Below are 20,109 nucleotides of genomic sequence, written 5' to 3' on the forward strand. Positions count from 1 at the left end.
TGCCCTCACTTAAAGAGAGCAGTGAGAAAAGGAGGGGGGGAATAAAACAGTATCTTGAAATATATAATTAGATGTGCACAAAAAGTGTCATAACTGTTGATAATACAACTTTTTTTTTAAATTAATGGTCACGTGTTTTTTTTAAAAAGAAAATATGTTGCAGAGATATTCTTCCCATGACCAAGCTTTCTTTATACGGGACATTGCAGCGGGCATCATGATATCATTCGAAGGATAGAGCCAGAACATTTTGCTTCTGTTTTATGGCTATAGTGGTACTAATAGGTGTCTTTATTATAAGCACTTGTATTACTGTATTTTTTTCCCCATGTCTTACTGTTAACAGAAAACAATAGAACAAAGTAATGCCCCTCATATTTTTACTAGATTTTTTTTAACCTGGCTTTATTACTTTTATAAGTAACTAAAGGTGGTGAATGTACCTACCACTCCTTCCTCCTTCTATTTTCTCCTGAACAACAACCCTGTAAGTGGTTTGGGCTAAGAGAATGACTGAAAGTTGGATGAGTGACATTGGGCCAGTTGGAGCTGAAGCTGATAGACTCTCACAGATCTCAGAGCCAGTTCGGTGTAATGGTTAAAATGCTGGCCTAAAACCCAGAATTCTGTGAGCTCCAGTCCAGCTTTCGGTCATAAAGGACTTTATAAAGAAAGGTCCTGGTCACAGCAATTTATAATATCTTACAAATTACATCATTCATATTCAGCATTCTTCTGTACATCTATCATCAGTTCCTGCAATGAAAGCGGATGTAATTGAACTCTATCTCTGATAATTACTAGCTAGTTATTCTCCTCTGATAGGTATAGTAAAATAGCTTAGTTTTGGCTTCATCAAGCTAAAGTGCTGCCTTTAGTTTTGAGACCTTTTCTGGGTACCACATCTTTACATGTGCGTATACAACTTTTAAAGAGGAAATCTAAGATCCTGCCTCAAAAGTAGCCAACTATTCCTGATTGAAATAAGGGCCAAGCAACTCATATTGAAGAAGCACTTTGCCATATAATTGCTCTCTAGCATTAGAGAAAAGACATTTCTCAAATAGGAAGATATTTATGGACTTGCTGCATAATTGTAATGTGGGCTTCATACAATTTGTTGCAAAATGTACAATTCTGCTTGGAATTCTAAGGCAGAATAACAAATCTTTGTGCGCGAGGCATGTCGATGTCACAAAATGAAGTTTTCTCTAGATGAACAGGTGCTAATGTTGTTTTGTATCCATGGTGTATGGAACGTAACTCCCATTATTGACCAAACAGTGTACACTTAATGTGATCAGTATTGTCCTAGTAACAGTTACATTTTAAACAGCAATCAGTGTAAGCTAAATATCTCCTGCTAAAACATTTAATTTAATTTAAACAAGAACATTCAAGAGAGAGGTAGCTAACAAGGATTTAAAGCATAATCTTTGTGGTGAAAACAATACCACAAAATTACTGAAGGGGTATGTTATTAGCTTGACAAGAAAATATGGCAGCCAACTTCAGTATTACTGCCAAGAAAACTTCATAGTTCTGTCCAGGAAGTCACTATGACTTAAATTGGACTTGGAAACTTCAGTTATAGTATATTCATCAAACTAATAATTATATCAGCTAGAAGAGAGTTATATTGCAGGAGGAACTTAATAAGATGTCAAAATGTCTTATCTGCTTTTATTAAAAAAAACACCTCCATTGTCATTTGGAGGGAAATATGCTGCTACAAATCACAAACAAGAACTCAAGATACCGAAACAGAAAACACCCAACAGTTTGCCATAGTTTAGAAATATTATGAAAGAAACTAGTGCAATTTTCCCTGATGATGGGCCTCCAGATAAGTTCAATTTCAGTTTACTATCAGAATAAAGGAGATTTGAGCATCTAACAACTTTATTGTATACTCTTCAGAAGGAATTTCCCAACTTGTATCTAACCAGGGGACAAATTTGCCTGATATGGGGCAACATCCCTGTTATATTGTTTTCCTATTGTCTTCAGTCCATATGTGAGGCAGCTGTAAGCTATCCCATTGCTAAAGTAATAGTTTACTCTTAAACTAATAGCAACCCACCCTTGTTCCAAAATGCTTAAAATATGATGTGCTTCACCAACCATTCTGTTGGCAACAGAGTCAGGGAACCATGGGGAGATGGCATCAACTTAAGATTAGTAGCCAGCTCAGGCTGATCTGAGGACATGCCTATCAATTACTGGGCACACTCTACCTCCACCTTCTGGATTCTCCACTTCTCCCTATGCCCATGGAGAAGTGGATATAGCTTTGAGGCCACTTCCATGTTCAGCTTTACAAAGTGAATAAGTTTTGAGAAACAGACCAAAGCCCTCCTAGCCTTTTGTCAAAACTCACCATTTCCAGAAGACAACTGAACAGATGCACTTGGCCAGTGGTGGGATTCAAATATTTGAACAACTGGTTCTCTGTGTGGATGCCGCTTTCGGAAGTCTATTCTGGGCCTGGGCAACAAAAGATTAGCTACCGGTTCTGCCGAAGTGGTGCGAACTGACTGAATCCCACCACTGCACTCAGCACTTTCCTCCTTTAGCACATATATCAAAAGAGAGTGGCAGATCAAGCCACTTGTTAGCTTGCCACCTGTCCCAGCCCCATCTTCTCATCACTGTTATGATTGGCTGCTGCTGCTGCTGCTGGTTGATGAAAAGTCAGAGGGCAACAAAGTCATAAATAAGATTTTACCAATTACTTTGTTTAATCAACCTGCAGTCATGAAATAAGGGCACCACTATTTGGCTTCCAGCCAAAACAGGCAACCAGTGCAGAATAGATACCGGCAGTGGGGACAGAAAATTTTATGCTGGTATAGTTTTCTGCCAGCTGCATTTTAACAGACCCCCAAATCCAGCCAATTTTTCTGCAACAGTCTATAGACTTTCTAATGATAAATCCATGCTGTTCTCGCCTTTGTAGGGTCATCAGCGATCTGTTCAATTAATACCATATGTTTACTCCCCAGATTAATACTTCCTGTTAAGACTCAAGAGCCATTCTTATTCTCAGGAAGTCTGCCAAAAGTTCTCAATTTCCCAATAACGACAAAAGATGATACTAATCTGTACCACGTCTTTACTGCCCCTGTGCAGTTCCTTGAAGAAAAAAAAAAGTCAGTTGCCTTGCAAGGAGCCATCTATCATCCTGTATTGTTTACCTCTACCTGTAATGTATATCCTTCTTTTTTTGGCTTCACCAGCCTTGTTTCCACTTCCCACGTGTGCACACACCGTCATCAGGCTGGAATGTTTCCAAGGACAACAGGTTGTCTCTCCAACTCCACCCTGCTAGAGAATGTACCTGCCTGGGCAAAGGTCAGTGACTGCTGCAAGCCTATCAGATGAAGCATCTGTTGTTAGACGGAGGAGGGAGGTGGAACTAGCACCTGTTACTTGATAGGCATATTCAGCCAGAGAGTACAGAAGTCAGGTTTCGATTTTATCTTTGGACCATACCCTAAAAACTGACCATTGAGCAACCACAATGGAAGAGGAATATGGCACCAGGATCCTAGGAAACCCAAGGACATGGCTCAGGAAAAGATTCTTGCAACAGCATCTTCTATGGATTAATCAGCCATAGGTGAGTGACTCCAGGTCCATCCCAGAAAATATCTGTGCCTCCATGCCATGCTATCCCTTTCTATTTTCAGTCAAGAAACTGCCTTCTGGAAACTTTTCAGAGGATTACCGTGTAATCCACTCATACACATTCTTTCCTGAGATATATTATACCGACATATAGACGTATTTATTTCCATATGAATAGCCACGTATTTCTGTTTATCTTTTACTTTCATTTAAACTTCAGGGGTTCACAAAGGAGGTGGTGGAACTGGCATACTTTTTAAATCTTAAAAATGTTCTTCCTCTGTAGGTTTCCTTACCCAGTAGCTTCAATTACTAAAAGTTGGAAATGATGAGGAAGACCAAGTCTTTCCCCATATGTGTTAACAGTGAATAACTAAAATCAAGCTGGCTGCTCACTTCTCTTAGCTACAGGCACTCCAGCAAAACACAGCAAACATTGTCCCAAGCTAGTAAACACCATCTATATACAGCCTCAGGCGGGCATATAATAACGCTTTTTCACTGTTTGGTATTTAAACGAAATGGATGCAGCCGTGAGAATGGATTTCATGTCAATATTGTACCCATAATTTAACATCCACAGGGGTTCAAGTGTTTGTTTCTCAAGAATTCAAGCTTCAATCACAACTAGCAGAAAAAGATTGGCGGGGGATGTTTGGGGGCGGGAGAGATTTATCTTCTACCTTGATCCACCTTCCAATGATTTAGTACTCTAGTTTTTCTAATCATGTGACTTAGCTGGCAATCTGCCTTAAACAGGGCCTGATCTCCATATTGTTTTAACAGTGATCTCATGTTCCGTCCCTGTTGTAGGGGAGGGTTTGGGCTGATGCTGTCAGGCTGTGTCTGGATCAGAAGCCTCCTCTTTCTCTGACTGTTTCTGCCAAGGGAACTCCAGTAGCCTCTGATTAAATTATTAAACAATTGCCTGGGATAAATGAGATCTCTTATTTGAGAAGTGGTGGGGGAGGATTAATTATACTTCTTTCATTCTTATGTGCTGTACTAAATATCCTCTAAATCCATTATCTGCTGTTAGATCCCCGTACATAATTATTCTCAAATACATACTTCTGATTAAAACAACAACAACATTTGAACTGTTGCCTTTGACTACCGGTGATTTTATAAATGGTCACCCCATTGCTCTGACTCCTATGCCTATATGTACTGCCAACATGTGAAGTTGCCTTTTCTATCTTACTTAATTCCCCAGCTAAGATCTGCCAAAACACAAAAAAGGGCAATGATTTTAGCACTGAGCCAAATTAAGGTAACGCGCTCTCTCAGATATGAATCTACTTCTTTGCAGACCTCTTTGCAATTTTTGGTTAAGAAGATGTTAAACTAATTGTTAAACTAATTTGAAGTGCCAACTTTCCCTGACATGCTGTAAGGCACAATTTTTTTACTGAGAAACATGGAAATTGCAGCTCAATACATTGCTCGAACAAAAGGCTGGCAGAAGGTTTACTTTCAAGGAGAGCTAGGCAGAGTTGCATCTTGTATGTTCATTTCATGTGTGAACAAATACAAGGGAAGCCAGAAGAAAGAAAACAAGAAAAACAGTATTGTAAATAGATTGCTTTTAAGCCTCAATAAAGGATGTAAAGTGTTTTAAGCCAGACTACACATTTCAGGATGTAAGTACTGTACCTTCTCCTAAATATCTTCAGATTCTGAACTAAGATTTCACACTGTACTGTAACTTCTTAAACAAAGCAAGTTTCTGATTTCAGAGCTCAGCAAAATAAATCGGCCTCAAAAGACTAAGGCCATTCAGATTTAATAATTACCATATTTGCCTATGAAAATAATTTCATTTTCAGGTCTCTGATACTTTTGATATTCTACAGAGGAAGACTAAGAATCATAGGCCATTTAAACCAGAAAATCTAAACTCCTAATTAAATATTGAAAAGGTTTTAAAATGGTCCAGTGAGGAATCACCACCTTGAGCATGGGGTACCAGAAGTACTTTTTTCTACTCTTCCTAAACACCGTAACATATTTAGCATCCATTTTCCACCTAGATCTTGCCTAATTTCCAAGATACCTAAAAGGGGGGGGGATCAGAAGATCAAAGTAGTATAAAACAGTTAAATGCTGGTCAACAACTTGATCAAGTTATAAAAATTAAATCCTGTTACTTGTACCTTAAGCAAGGGATGATGAAAAGAAGCTAAGAATAAGCCCAGGTCTCAATTGCTCCTGGAGGAAAAAGTGTGTATCAAGGGTTAAGACAGCTTAGATGCAAGCCTCTATTGTCTCACAACCCAGAGAACCAGTTGGTGACAAGAGGCAGATGCTGATGAGGGACCATGTGAGACTGGGACAGTGAAAGAAGCTTTCTTATTGTGTGGGATCTCTGCTTCAATCATCAGCTTTTGCCAGCAGAAGAAGCAAATGCTACTAAAACGAAGACTTGTACCAAGAGCCCAAACATAGCGAAGAATTGCTGCATGACCTGAACACCCGTGCGCCAAGAAGCGCCAACCTGTTGAAGACATGGCCAAGGTTGCAATACCTGTGAGTGGAATTCCTGTAAGGCAAGGAATCACTGACCCAGCCTCCTGGAACTAAGATGTCATAACCAGAACAGCACATTCAAGGTAATAGGAACTTTAGACCAGTGCTTGAGGAGTCTGCATGGAAGAAGCTTTTTACAAGGCATGCATGCAACTTTTCTGGAGTAGACCAGAATAAACTTTATAATAAAGTACTAAGAACAGCCAAGGAAATCGATGCTTTACAATCATTGCTTGTGTCAACTAGTTTCCAGTCCAAGAATCTTAAAAGTAGCTATAGATATTCCCTCCCTTCCCCCCAACCCTGTATTTAGTACGTGCTTTATAAGAAAATTCATCTTGTTTTTAAGTCACATTTCAGTTTTGTTGGATGACCACTAATTCTATACTGATACAAACTATTTCTCCTGTTTATACTGTATTTATCAAACTATTCTTAACCTTTATCAATCAAAGTGTATCAGTTTCTAATGCATATTTTTATACAGGTCATTGAACTTCTGTTGTATAGGTATTCCACTGGATGTTGATTGTCTTCATTCACATAATTATTAAGCCTTTATAGCTCTAGATTCATCAGATTTATAAAATTACAGAATAAGGATGAGCCATTGCTTCAACAGAAGCAATTCTGATACTTTTTTGCACTATACCTTTCTTATCTTTTTTTTTTTGCCTTTTTCAAAAGATATTGAGATGCACTCATGGGACACATAACAGCCACATCCATTTTTCTGCAATTAACAGAACTTTGTTCTTAGACAGCACATTGTATGTCTTCTGTTTGTTCTTTCAGGGTGATATTTCACAAGTGTGTTAGTAGATAAAAGTTTAATCATGACTTCCTGATTTTATTGGGACAATTGTGAGGCCTTGATATACAATTGTGTTTCAATCTGCTGTTTTGATTTTGTGATATTCAGGCGTAATTTTATACTGTTTTAATGTGCAGTGTGAAATGTTTTAGGAATTTTACCAAAAGACTAAAATCAGTATAGAAATTTTGGAATTAAATTCAAGCATTTTGTGTAATCTGTAAATGCTTCTCTTTAACCCTGCATTCTTCCTAGAAAGTGATTCACAAAAATGTGTGCCTTTTTCCTCCATTCTAAGGATGCTTTTTCCCAGCCATAGTCTAGATAGATAGATAGATAGATAGATAGATAGATAGATAGATAGATAGATAGATAGATAGATAGATAGATGGATGGATGGATGGATGGATGGATGGATGGATGGATGGATGGATGGATGGATGGATAGATAGATAGATAGATAGATAGATAGATAGATAGATAGATAGATAGATAGATAGATAATAGCTAGACAGACATATTCACACACACGGAATATATCTATAAATAGATAGATAGATAGACAGACAGATATATTCACACATGGAATATATATATATATATATATATATGTGTGTGTGTGTGTGTGTGTGTGTGTGTGTGTGTGTGTAAATTTTTTAGATTGCTAACAAAGAATTAAAGGGAGACTGATATGCATTTCAAACTTATTTGTTTTCATCAGTCAGCCATACCCTTCTGAGATTCGAACCTGGGCTGATTGCACATTAGGCAGTTGTTTTTACCTCTAGGCCACAAGCTCTATCTCACTTTGTTAGCTGAGAAGCAAGGGAGATATGTGTTAAATGCTTGTTAACTATTTAGATTATGGTATGGCTGACTGATGAAAACAAATAAGTTTGAAATGCATATCAGTCTCCCTTTAATTCTTTGTTAGCAATCTAAAAAATTTACACAAATATGAGCTGTCACCGGTGTGACTACTGCCTGTCGATGGCCTTCAGGATAGGCTGACACAGGAAATAAAGATTTGTCCCATGTTTGGGGCCTAGCAAGGTAATCACCCTCAATCAATCAGAATAGAGCTGGAAGGGACCTTGGAAGTCTTCTAGTCCAACTCCCTGTTCAAGCAGGAGGCCCTATACCATTTCGGACAAGTGGCTGTCCAGTCTTTTCTTAAAAACATCCAGTGATGAAACACCTACAACTTCTGAAGGCAAGCCATTCCACTGGTTAATTGTTCTCATTGTTAGGAAGTTTCTCCTTAATCCCAGGTTGTTTTTCTCCTTGATTAGTTTCCATCCATTTTGGTGCTTTGGAAAATAAGTTGACCCTCTCCCCCTTTGTGGCAATCTCTCAGATTTTGGAATGCTGCTATCATCCCCCTGCCCCTCCAGTCCTTCTCTTCTCTAGTCTAGCCAAATCCAATTCTTGCAACCGTTCTTCATATGTTTGTTTCCAGGCCCTTAATCATATTGGGCATTTCCATCGTGGAAATACTGATTACAAACTCTTTCCTGTCCGCTAATTCTGCCCCCAAATACTCTCATCTAGAAGACCTGTGGTGACCTGTGTGGCTGGGGAAACCACAGATGGATGGCTGCAGGGAAGAACCATATATTAATTTTTATTTTTAAAAAAAGTAATCAGAATCTACTCAGCTGTGCCTGAAGCCAGGGAACAGTTCTGCTTTCTTTGCAGAGTTAATGCAGGACAGTGAGTTGTCCAGTTTCCTTTCTCCTCCCACCCAGTGTCACCTATCAACATGGGAAGGCATCAGCTGAATAGGAGACCAATAACAAGACTTATAATAATGCTAAGATATCTGTCTTCGGGAAGATTAATATTCCCACAAAGGAACAAAAAAGACGGTGCCAAGCGACTAGTCCTTCTCATAGCCTAGGCCAGGGGTCAGCAACCTGAAACAGTGAAAGAGCCACTCGGAACCAGTTCCCTCACAAAAGGAAAAACTGGGAGCCGCAAAAAATGTGTGTGCATGCGCATACATGCACGCATGTGCAGAACAGGGTTTGACTGAAGAGTGGAGCCAAGGCGAGATATGCACCTACCCTGCATATTTGAATGATTGGTTGAACTTTTTTAGTCCCACTTTTTTTTTTTGGACTGCACATGGCAGAGGACTGGGAGCTGCAGGAGACGGCTGAAAGAGCCGCATGCGGCTCCGGAGCTGCAGGTTGCAGACCTGTGGCCTAGGCCATGAGCCAGGCAGAGAGATGCCATTTCCACAGCAGACTTAGAAATCAGTTCCCCAATCCTGTTGATCTTATTGCCAGCTTTGTCACCAAGGCATTTTACATTGTATGGCAAAATGTGTTGAAAAAAGATGGAAAATACCACCTTGACAGTAGAAAAACTAAAGATGCCTTCAGCGTGCCTTTGCAGTGGGCTGGAGAACAGGCAGAAGTGATGACATGAGAAGGCACCCTTTAAAAGCCATTAAAGAACCATCTTTATACTGTAATTAGAGAGACATAAGGACTCTGACAAATGAATCCTAGGATCAAAATAATAATTACTTTAATTATTTTGTGAAATATGTCTCTGTGAAAGAACAGGCTATTACACGGGTGTCGAAATTGACCGCATCACGTGACGTATCGTGATGTATCATGACTTTTTTTGCCTCTGGGGAACCAGGGTGGGTGTGACCTGCATGTGATGCATCCGGCCCATGGGTCACCAGTTTGAAACCCTTACTTAATATGAAAAGCTAAGCCCAACATGACGTAAACTGGATTTCAATATAGAACCTATTTTTGCCTTTTCTCACTGGGAAACTGTTTTTTTCTCTCTTTCAACATCTATTGTCCTGATGTTATGAGACATGCTTGCAGCAAATATAATTCCTCTTTGCCTCCCCTCAAGACAAAAGTTAGTACAAGGAGCCAAGTTCGGCATCCTGAAAATATCAAACCCATCTTTTCTTAAAGTAGAGATCATTAAGTATTTTTAAGATGACTGTCAAATTGATAGAGGTGAAGGTGTTACGAAAATAGCATTAAAACCTGAGACTAGAAATAAGAGAAGCATTTCTTACGTGCTTATATTTTGTTATAAATTACTGAAACTGTGTAAATGAGAAAAATACATCCAAATGTTTCATAAGGGCAAGTTTCAGTTATAAGTTATTTATTAAGAGAGAACATTTTGCCACAAGGAAATCTTGTCATTCAACTTTCCCGGACAAGGCATGGAATATGTCCTGGCCCATAAAAAATTGATTTGACTTGCATGAACCCTACTTGACCCCATGGGGAGCGGTCCTCCTCATTCTTTCCTTTCACCTTTTGGAAAGAAAGCTCTCTTTTTATATTTTATCACTGTTTCCTTTACAGATAACTGGCAGGATCAGGGCGTGCTCAGAAGGGAGCTGCAAAACGCTGAAGCAGGTTTCAGTCTCAGCCTCAGCCGGAAGAGTTTTCCATTTCTGCTGTTCCCTCTCAACCATTTCCATCCAAGAAGGAAAAAAATGTGATTTGGATAGGAACTAAATAAAAGTTCATTGCCTCTATCTCTGTGAAAATGTGTCAACTACCCACCCTCTTCCTTGCTGCCATCCTCCAGGCCAGTTGAAGGCAGCAGTTCCTGTGGCCCATCTATGCTGTCTAGGAGCCGGCTCAGCATCCACTATGGCGGAACTGGAGCACCTGAATGAACCCAGGCTCCCAGCACATGCCAGCCGGATCCAGAGGAACATCTTGGAAGAGCATGTGGAACTATGGTGGTTCCAGGAGCCCAAGAAGTCCCTTATTTGCTATGGAGTAGCAGTGGCCTTGATCCTAGCCTGTGGGGTAGGTGGCATTGCCCTTCTCTACAGTACTAGCAGTCGCTCTGGAGAGTGGAGACTGGCAGTGGGCACAACACTCTGTTTGCTGGCACTCTTGGTACTACTGAAGCAGCTGTTGAGCTCTGCCATCCAGGACATGAACTGCATTCGCAGACGGGAACAGGTGGAGTTGCTGAAAAGTGGTGGTGCCTCGGACTGCGCTGTGCTCCTGCTGACAGCCTTGGTGCTGCTGGTGTGTGGCACAGTGCTCACAGCCCTCTCTACCACCAGTGTCAGCACTAACCCTCCAGCCCCACGCCCCCTTGCCAGCATGTTTATCAGTGGCATTGTGCTCACAGCCGCTGGAGCACTTATCCTCCTCAGCCTGTTGTTCTATTTGACATGGACTTCCTGCCGTAAGGCTACCCGTCAGAACCAGGGGGCTGAAAACAACAGTGCCATTTTCACCGTATCAGGACATGTTTCGGCCAGCCAGCAATTTCCTCCTACCTCCAGCATGGCAAATCTAATTTAACCACCAAGGACGTAGTGGCGACTGCCACTGACTCGGAGATTACTCTGACCTTAGGGTTGGATTTGCCCTACATTTGCCATCTGACCCAAACTCAGCAACTTGATGAATTTGTCACCACAGAGCAGTTATTCTCAGTCAGTATAGAGGCCTGGCTTCTTGGCCAGACATCAGAACCAGTTCTGATATTTGCATTGGACCACAGGAAGATTCAAAAGAAGTGTGAATGAAGGAAAGCAAATGGCTATTGTTCCAAAGTGGGACTATGGCTATCCTAAGTAACTAAGGCAACTTTAATGTGCAGAGAAGCATCTCTCTCAGCAGTTCCACTGAAAATTCATTTCAATCTAACGTTGGTTTGTGTGGCATTACTGTTACACCTATTTCTTTTTTGCATTCAAAAGGACTAGAAGCTTGCTTTTACAAAAAAAAGGAAAGCCGCAGCTCTGTAGAAATTAAATCAGATTTAAGCTTATGTGACGTAGTTGTCAGAAACCCCAAATGCACAAAGTTCTATTTAGAACAACCAAAGTATGAATGCTAAAGAATAACTAAGCTACACAGAGCATATTTCCAACCAAGCGTATCTTTCTAGCCAGAACACTGAGAATCATGGCAAAACACCCTAAGAAACAGCTATCAGGGTTACTGGATGTGGACTATAAAAATCCAGGTGATCACAAGATGATAGTAACAAGTTATATTTGTATGTTTCTTTTTGCTATCTTCTAGTAATCCAAAGTTTTGTAATCCAGACATGGCAGTTATGCCACTTGCCAATTATTATTTATTTATTATTTATTAAATTTATTGGCTGCCCACCTTACCACAGGCTAATGGTACTTGATAAAAAATTTTAAGATTTTGGTGTTCTCCAGTTTGGAAGCAAGATAAAATCACCCAGTTACTGGGAATCAGGTGGCATGTAAATTTCACGAATGTTTATTAATAGTATTATAAAAGAAAGTTTACAGGAGGAGCATACTGTGTGAATCCAGGGAAGCATCAATTCATGCAATATATGGAAAACAAAAGTTTTATAGGCACGCTGGTGTATGAAGAAATACTACTTACTTAGTTTACCTTTATAGTAGAAATCACTAGGTCTGATTATTTCAAGAAACATCTTGCTCCAGAGAAAGAGCATCTGCAGATTAGGAGCTTTATAATGTCTGTCCATTCCTGCAATGTCAGCTCTCTCAACAGACATAAAATAACAAAAAAAGTCAGCAAAGTTTACTTAAATTGTACTGTACCGGTAGTCCTTGACTTACAAGAGTTTGTTTAGTGACTGTTCAAACTTATTACTACAACTTATTCAAACTGAAATAAGTGATTTACAACCATTGCAGCATCCCCATGGTCATGTAATCAAAATTCAGACGCTTGGCAAATGGCTCATATTTATGATGGTTGCAGTGTCCTGGGAGGTCATGTGATCAACTTTTGTGACTTCCTGAGAAGCAAAGTCAATGGAGAAGCCAGATTCACTTAACAACAATGTTATTAACTTAACAACTGCAGTGATTCACTTAACAACTGTGGCAAGAAAGATTGTAAAACGGGGGGAAACTCACTTAACAAATGTCTCGCTTAACAACATAAATTTTGGGCTCAATTGTGGTCATACGTCGAGGACTACCTATATTAACTCTTGATTTCCATCAGATGTGGAAAAAGAGATGAATGGAATGATATGTTGCTTAAAAAGGTGGGAATGCTTGCAGTGATACGGGGTCCTTTTATCTCAGTAAAATACAATACAGCTACACTTCTATTGTTTTTAAGTGATTTTAGCACTATCTACAATACTGGGTCTGGAAGAAAAAAAGATGTTGCTTTGTTCAGCTTCTAAATCCTTTTGAAATGTCATTTGATTCATGTACTGTATATCTTGAAAATCAAAATTAAATAAGATAACGTAACAGCTTGTTGCTTCACCAGGTACCCATGTACTTATGGATAGTTTACATCCAATTATCATATTACTACAACTTAGTTCTCACATACAAGCTTATTCACTCATCCTCAGATGTTATATTTGTTTTTAATATTTATTGCCCTGTACACCGCCCTGAGTCCTTCGGGAGAAGGGCGGTATAAAAATTTAATAAATATAATATAAATATAATATATAGCAATTTCCATTAGAATCCAAATCTGCTACTATTCCCCATATTTCTGTGGCTCCTACTTTACCAAATATCATTCTGGAGTTGGATAGCCAATAAATTTCCTCACATTTATGACATCAAAATTATCCTTACTTTGCATCTTACCAAACATGTGAAAAACCACAGAGAATATGCATATTTTTTTCTTGCTATAAACATTAAAAGTCCAAAAAGTTCATTAATACTTTCTACATTTGCTTGGGCATTAGCTCTACTGAATTTAGTGGAAAGAATATTTATTCAAAAGCATTCTGGACACGTTATGCCAAAAGTCAACTATATTCCCATCTTACCTTTCCAGCAGTGTGGCTCCAACCTAGGCTTTCTATGTCTGCTAGATACCATTTGGGACTTTTAGGATTTTAATGTAAATCCTTTCCTGTTTCTTTAAACTCATAATTCCAATTTTGGACAACACTGAAGCCTAATACTAGAATGAAAAGATTTATATAATTAAGAGGAGGAAGCATATCCCCATTCTTTAGCCAGTATTTTCATCTTACTGTCATATTAATATAGTCTCTCTTTCTTTCCCTCCAGGTGGAAAGCTAGTAGACATCCTAAAAGTCTAATTTCTTTCTGGCCTCAGACCGAAAGAATATGGGATACACATGTTGTAGAGGAACTACAGCTTAGTTTAACCATAGCAGCCATTAAGCTAGACTTGCAAAAGCCTGCAAGTTCAATTACAGGTATATTTGCCTAATATGATCATAGGCATCAAGTGCTGAGAAACATCTCTGTTGAATCATACCTGATGGAAGGAAATTTAGAGCTCAGGATGCAATTGGTTTGAAATTAGTAAACAGGGTTTTGCAAAGTAACTGAAAGGGCCACTTGGCAAAGCATGTTAGGGCAAACAAAGAATCTCTTCTTAAGCATTAAAGTAGTTGCATCTTCTAGAATAGGGGTTCCCGATCTTAGCAACTTTAAGACCTGTGGACTTCAACTCCCAGAATTCCCCAGCCAGCATGGCTGGCTGGGGAATTCTGGGAGTTGAAGTCTACAGGTCTTAAAGTTGCTAAGGTTGGGAACCCCTGCTCTAGAAATCTGCCTTTGATTGTCTGCAGGTGCAAGTACATACACAAACGATGCTATAAAAGATGCATGGAGGCCATGAGTGAAAATATTATATGTAACATTCTACCCTAGTCTTCCCCAGCTATGTGGCGTGCTGGAGGGAACCACCTGAGAAAAGATGCTGATGGTTTCAGACCCACTTTTTCTCCCTCTGCTCTATGGTGGTCATCTAGAAGCTTTGCAGCCTACATCTGTTCTGTATTTGCCTGACTGTCTGAAGTTTTTGAAAGTGGCAGCCGGGCCAGAAGCTCACAAAACTACCCCGTCCACATACTTCTCAGTCGCTCTTTGACTACATCCCAGTACTTCCGTGCGGTGACGTCATCAGCGGCAAGTTTTCTATAGTACTTCACTGTTAGCGCTCTTAGACATAAAAAATAAAGAGTCGCTCATGCTCTCATCGGAGTTGAAATTGCTGCCTCACGGAACCTTGAGATGTCAGCGGACTTTTGGCTCGTGGGAAGATGCAGTCCTCTTGTTTTAATTAATAACTTTTTTTAATGTGTTACAGCAGGGGTGTCAAACTCAATTTCATTGAGGGCCGCATCAGCATTGCGGTTGCCCTCACGGGGCTGGGTGGGTGTGGCCTACTGGGTGGGTGTGGCCTACTGGGTGGGTGTGGCTAAAGTGCGTATGGCCTACTGGGTGGGCATGGCCAGCTCTACATCGTTCGCATCAAGGTTGCCTATGGGGGCCTGGGCAGGAGTGGGACAGATCTGAGGGTCTCTGGGCCAGGGCAAAGGCAGTGGGGGCCGTTCCCTCACTGTTTCCAGGATGGCTTCGCAGGCCACATGGGGCCTTGTGTTTGACATGTCTGTGTTACAGCATACCAAAAGATAATACAAAAAACTTCTGCACAACATAATATGTCTAGATTTGCAAAACACTTTTGCTTTTCCGAATTATTGATTTACCTAGTTCTCAAATCATACTAACGTGTTTGTTTGTTTGTTTGGCACTTATATCTACTGAAATCTGTTTCTCAAACTGTAAATATTTTTCAAACTCGGTAACTTTTAAGTTTTGTAGACTTCCACTCTCAGAATTCTGAGTTTAGGTCCACACATCTTAAAAATTGCCAACTTTGAAAACCTCTGCTCTAAAGCAAGTGGCAAACGGTCAATTTCCCTTGCCCTGGTTTAGAAGTCATAAGCAATGTCGTCAGAAGGGAAAACAAGCTTCTCTTTCCCCCATCTTCGTTTCTGATTTTTGGTGTTTAAGGTTATTTTTAATTGTATGTGCAATAATGGCGCTCTCTGTGCTGCAAAAAACGTTTGGCCCTTTTAAAATTAAGGGCATAGCTTGAAAGGGCTGTGAACAAGATTGGGTTGAGCGTCACACCAAAACATCATTCCTGACAGCATTTGATTAAAGTTTTGAAATCTCCAAGAAGTTGGAGTGTCGGTGAATATGCAATGGGCTTTCTGCTTCAGAAACTGCCATCTCGGTAGAAATAGGTAACACAAGACCAGCCAGGAAAGGCATTTTATTTAACGCTTGCTTTGTCTGTTGTGCTAGGTTAGGTGGCATGGTTTCCTGTTATTTCTCAGTACATACTGGAGGATTGTACTCAATTCCAGCTTTTATCTATCACACAGAGTGAATATGAAGACACATTTTTATTTATTCAGAACAATATTGTACATTAATCACTGATCATTTGAATCCAATCCCTTCCAGAGCTTTTTTTTCATATTTTGAAGCAGATGAACACCACCTTGTGGTTTAACCAGGCCATGGATTTTTCCTATAGATTATATTTTAAATAAATTTACTAGGAACTATATTCTGTATATTGACAGCTCTGTAACTCAGTGTTAAATCTGGTATACTCATGAATATATGAAGAGGGCCTTTAAATCATTTCCCAGTAAAGTCTATAGTTATCTCTTGGGAGATTAGTCTTGTCTCCCAAGAGAGAGAAGGAAGAGGTGAATCCTCTAGCCTCAAATCTATATGTGGTACAGCCAAGAAGTATATTTTAGAAATTACTTCAATTTTTTGAATTTTAAGCTTTTAATCGTGGCAAAGATAGCACATGTTGTGAGAGTCCTATCTCTCACAAACAGCAGAATATGGTGCCTTCTGGAAGTAAGATAGTAGAAGCTGGAACTACAAGGGTAGAGAAACTACAAGCTATTACTATTACAAAGCAGGAGGTAGGCCAGAATGTGAAGTCCTAGAGGGCTTCAAGAAAGGCAGGACAGGCCTCTAGGCTGCCATCTTATAGCTCAGTATTCCACCAGAGTGTTTGAAAGGGAAGATAAGTTTGGCTAGGTCTATAAACTATTTTATGTAGTGCCATCATCATCATTTTAGCCATTTTCTATCCACTGCAGGATGAAGACCTCTTCTGCATGTTTCCAACCAATATGGTCCTGAGCTTTCCTTTGCCAGCTGGGCCCGCAATATTTGCTGATGTCGTTGATCATTGTCTCTATTTTTCTAAAAGTTTTACATGAATACTTGGCCAATAGCAATGATAGATGGCAGAGGTCAATATCCTTATGACAGTATAACAAGTTTGGCATATGGAAGGTTGTGGCTTGCAATGTAAGAGGAGTAAATAATAAGGAGCATGAATTAGCACATATAAGAAAAATAGATATATTGTAAAAATATATCTTTTGTATTAAAAAAAATCTAAGAAAACTGAGTGAAGATGGTCTAATCTTGTGGAATTATGGAATATTCCTGGGAAGTGAAAGTGTAGATTTAATGATGAATGAAAGAACTAAAATTTATGTCAGAGAGTATGAACATGTATTATCTGGATTGTTGTGGATTTGTATGAAAAGAGGAGTCCACAGAATGGTGATAATTGTATGTTACGTTCCAGTGAATCATAATAATGGAAGAACTAGAGATGAGTTTAGAGGAAAATTGTGCAACACTGAAAGAATCTGATCCAGGGGGAAAGATTATTCTGCTTGATGACATGCTTTCAGGCAATACCTTGAATGAGGAATTTGATTGGTCCAACCATGTAAAATTACTGAGGTAAGTCCTAAACCACTATTTCCACATGTGCTTAAATACATAGATATATATTTATGTAATAGTCTCACCCACTGAGATTTCTGCACATTCCTATTCATGTACTAAGTAGTTGTATCATAGAAGTGATTTCATACTTCCTAAATGAGAAATTACCTCTTGCTACAATCAGCATTTAATAATTTGCATATTCAAGAACAATTGTACTGCCTCACCTGAACCCCAAACCCCATATATTTCATGGACAATATATTGTAATGACCATTGCAGGAAATCAAATAGCAAATAAGATAATTATGTTTAATCTGTTCTTCGGTAAGATTTAGACTTTATGGGTTTGGGGTCTTATGAATCATTGCTTCCTTCTGTTTCATGGTATGGGGAAGAAACTACTTTCAAAGGAGACAGAAGATAGTAGTACTACTGTATGTAATTTGGATTTCCAGGGGAGATAATGGCAATCTGAAGATGCCTCTGTGAAAATGTTGTTGACAGTTGCAGCAAAGACCAAGGAATGGATGAATAGGTCCAATTACTTGGAACTTGCCCAGATAAGGAGAAGATGGGAGATTACCCTCATATCTTTCTGACAGCTGCTTCTTACAAGGAGAACACAGGACAACAATTTTCCTTTGGGATGAGTGCCATGGGATGAAGGGATTAGACGTCTTTCTCACAACCACAACTAAGACTTTTAAAGGACATTAAATTTGCAAGCCTCACTTTCTCACTTTCAGGAATTGGTCATTAACTATTTTTAAGCCATTACAACTTTCAGAATGACAAGTGGGAAAATGCTAGTGAGTCTACCTTTAGACTCGAACAAAATTCTTTTTAATCATAACCTTAAGAATTTAATGTTCTAAGCTGCCCATAGTCTCCTTGTGATGAGGTGGGTAACAAACAAATTTAGTAAATAATAAATAATAAACTTCCTTTTTACGACCCTGTAATCCCTTAATTCAGGTGATTCAGGGCAACTGGATGAAGCTGAGCTTTACTGACCAGATACCCTTCCTGATGCCATACCAGATATTTAATTTTCTAGGAGAAAACATCTGCCACTACCTAGGATTGAAATCTCAACCTTCCAAGTGGGAGGTGAGTGTCTTCGTCACTAGGCTACCACAAACAATAATTAATAATAATGTAAAGTATCTGAAATAAACAGATAAGCAATTTCATGAGTTCAAAAACTGGACACTAGAGGGAACTAAAGAGGAAAGATTAACAAGCCTATAAAATGTTGCAAAATATAAGAATAACAATATTGAATGAAACTTTTGAAGAATGGAATCAGAAAATAATAGCAATAACAATAATGTCAGTAATAATATTTACTTGTGTGGATAGACTGTTTAAAGGATGTTATTGAAAAAATGAAAGTTGTAGAACAAATTTTATCTGACAAGATAGAAATGGTTTTGCAAGTGGATATACAATTGACAGGACAGGAGAATAGCTTATAAAAGGATGTTTCATTGGATCTACAAAGAAACAAGCTGAGGTTTTAAAATTTTAAAAAAGAAGTACAAATGACAAACCAAAGGTGTGACTTGGATAATTTTTTCTTATTGGACTTACAAAAGAGGCTTGTTAGAGCTTTGAAGAACTCTATGGAATGGGCCAAAGAAGAAATGAAGAGAAATTATAACAGTATTTTAAATAATTAAAGATTAAGATTGTTGGGAATAAAAGGAAGTAAAAGGAAGTCAAACAAATTGCACAACCTGTGATAAGTATAAAGAGAAACGAATGAGAAAGTTACTGCAGTTTTTTATACAAATGCAGTATATCAGATTTTTCATCATAAAGAAATTAGTGAGACTTAATTAGACCTTACCAACCATGCATGGGAAAACTATAAATGCTGCATACACAATGAGAAAATAATGTACAGTGAATGTTGCAGAATTCCCACACTCTTTACGCACCCAGCAAATCTACTATCAGTTACTATTACTGATTAGATAACAAGACAATGAAACACACCTCTATCTCATTCCACAGATTGTGGCTGTCAGAAGACAAACTTGGTAATATTAGGGTATTAGATACAGTACTTGGTCTTGTTGTAGTTGCATAATTCTCTTTGTTCTTAAATGTCTACTACAGTAGTCTAACGTGGGCAACAGTGGCAACAAGGGGAATTTTGCTTGTTTCTGTATATCATCAAGCAATAACATTGAAGTTATTGTAGTAGTAATTGTTAGCACAGAGCAGCTTTTGAATAGCTCTGGCATGATCATCTTAACTCAATTTGCTTTCCTTGGTTTTTTGCCCCATTTTGTGGTACAGGTAGTCTTTAACTTACGACCACAATTGAGGCCAGAATTTCCATTGCTAGGCAAGGCTGTTGTTAGATGAGTCACACCCAATTTTAGAACATTGTTTGTCATGGTCCTTAGAGCTAGCTGGGAAGGTTGCTAATGGAGGTCACATGACCCTGGAATGCTGCGACTGTCATAAATACATGTTGATTGCCAAGCACTTGAATTTTGATCCTATGACCGTCAGGATGCTGTGACAGACTTAAATGCGAAGAACATAAGTCACTTTTTTCAGTGCC

General features: G+C 39.0%; 1 protein-coding gene across 2 annotated transcripts; it reads left to right on the top strand.

The window, feature by feature from the left end:
* The first annotated feature begins 3,448 nt into the window (after positions 1–3,448).
* Positions 3,449–11,763, top strand: TMEM125 (transmembrane protein 125). Of its 2 annotated transcripts, XM_081325863.1 has the most exons (3): positions 3,460–3,622; positions 6,015–6,242; positions 10,327–11,763. In XM_081325863.1, exon 3 carries the CDS (start codon positions 10,621–10,623, stop codon positions 11,290–11,292), a length of 672 nt encoding a protein of 223 aa, XP_081181989.1. In that variant the 5' UTR covers positions 3,460–3,622; positions 6,015–6,242; positions 10,327–10,620; the 3' UTR covers positions 11,293–11,763. The 2 variants fall into 2 exon arrangements, with proteins under 2 accessions (XP_081181988.1, XP_081181989.1); XM_081325862.1 differs by lacking the exon at positions 6,015–6,242 and having other exon boundaries at positions 3,449–3,622.
* The last annotated feature ends 8,346 nt before the right edge of the window (positions 11,764–20,109 follow it).

This window comes from Vipera berus, assembly GCF_964194415.1.
Source record: "Vipera berus genome assembly, chromosome: 3".
Lineage (NCBI taxonomy): Eukaryota > Metazoa > Chordata > Lepidosauria > Squamata > Viperidae > Vipera > Vipera berus.

Bases quoted from the DNA above. Each gene is read 5' to 3' on its own strand.
- TMEM125 (XM_081325862.1), top strand. From the start codon at position 10,621: ATGGCGGAACTGGAGCACCTGAATGAACCCAGGCTCCCAGCACATGCC.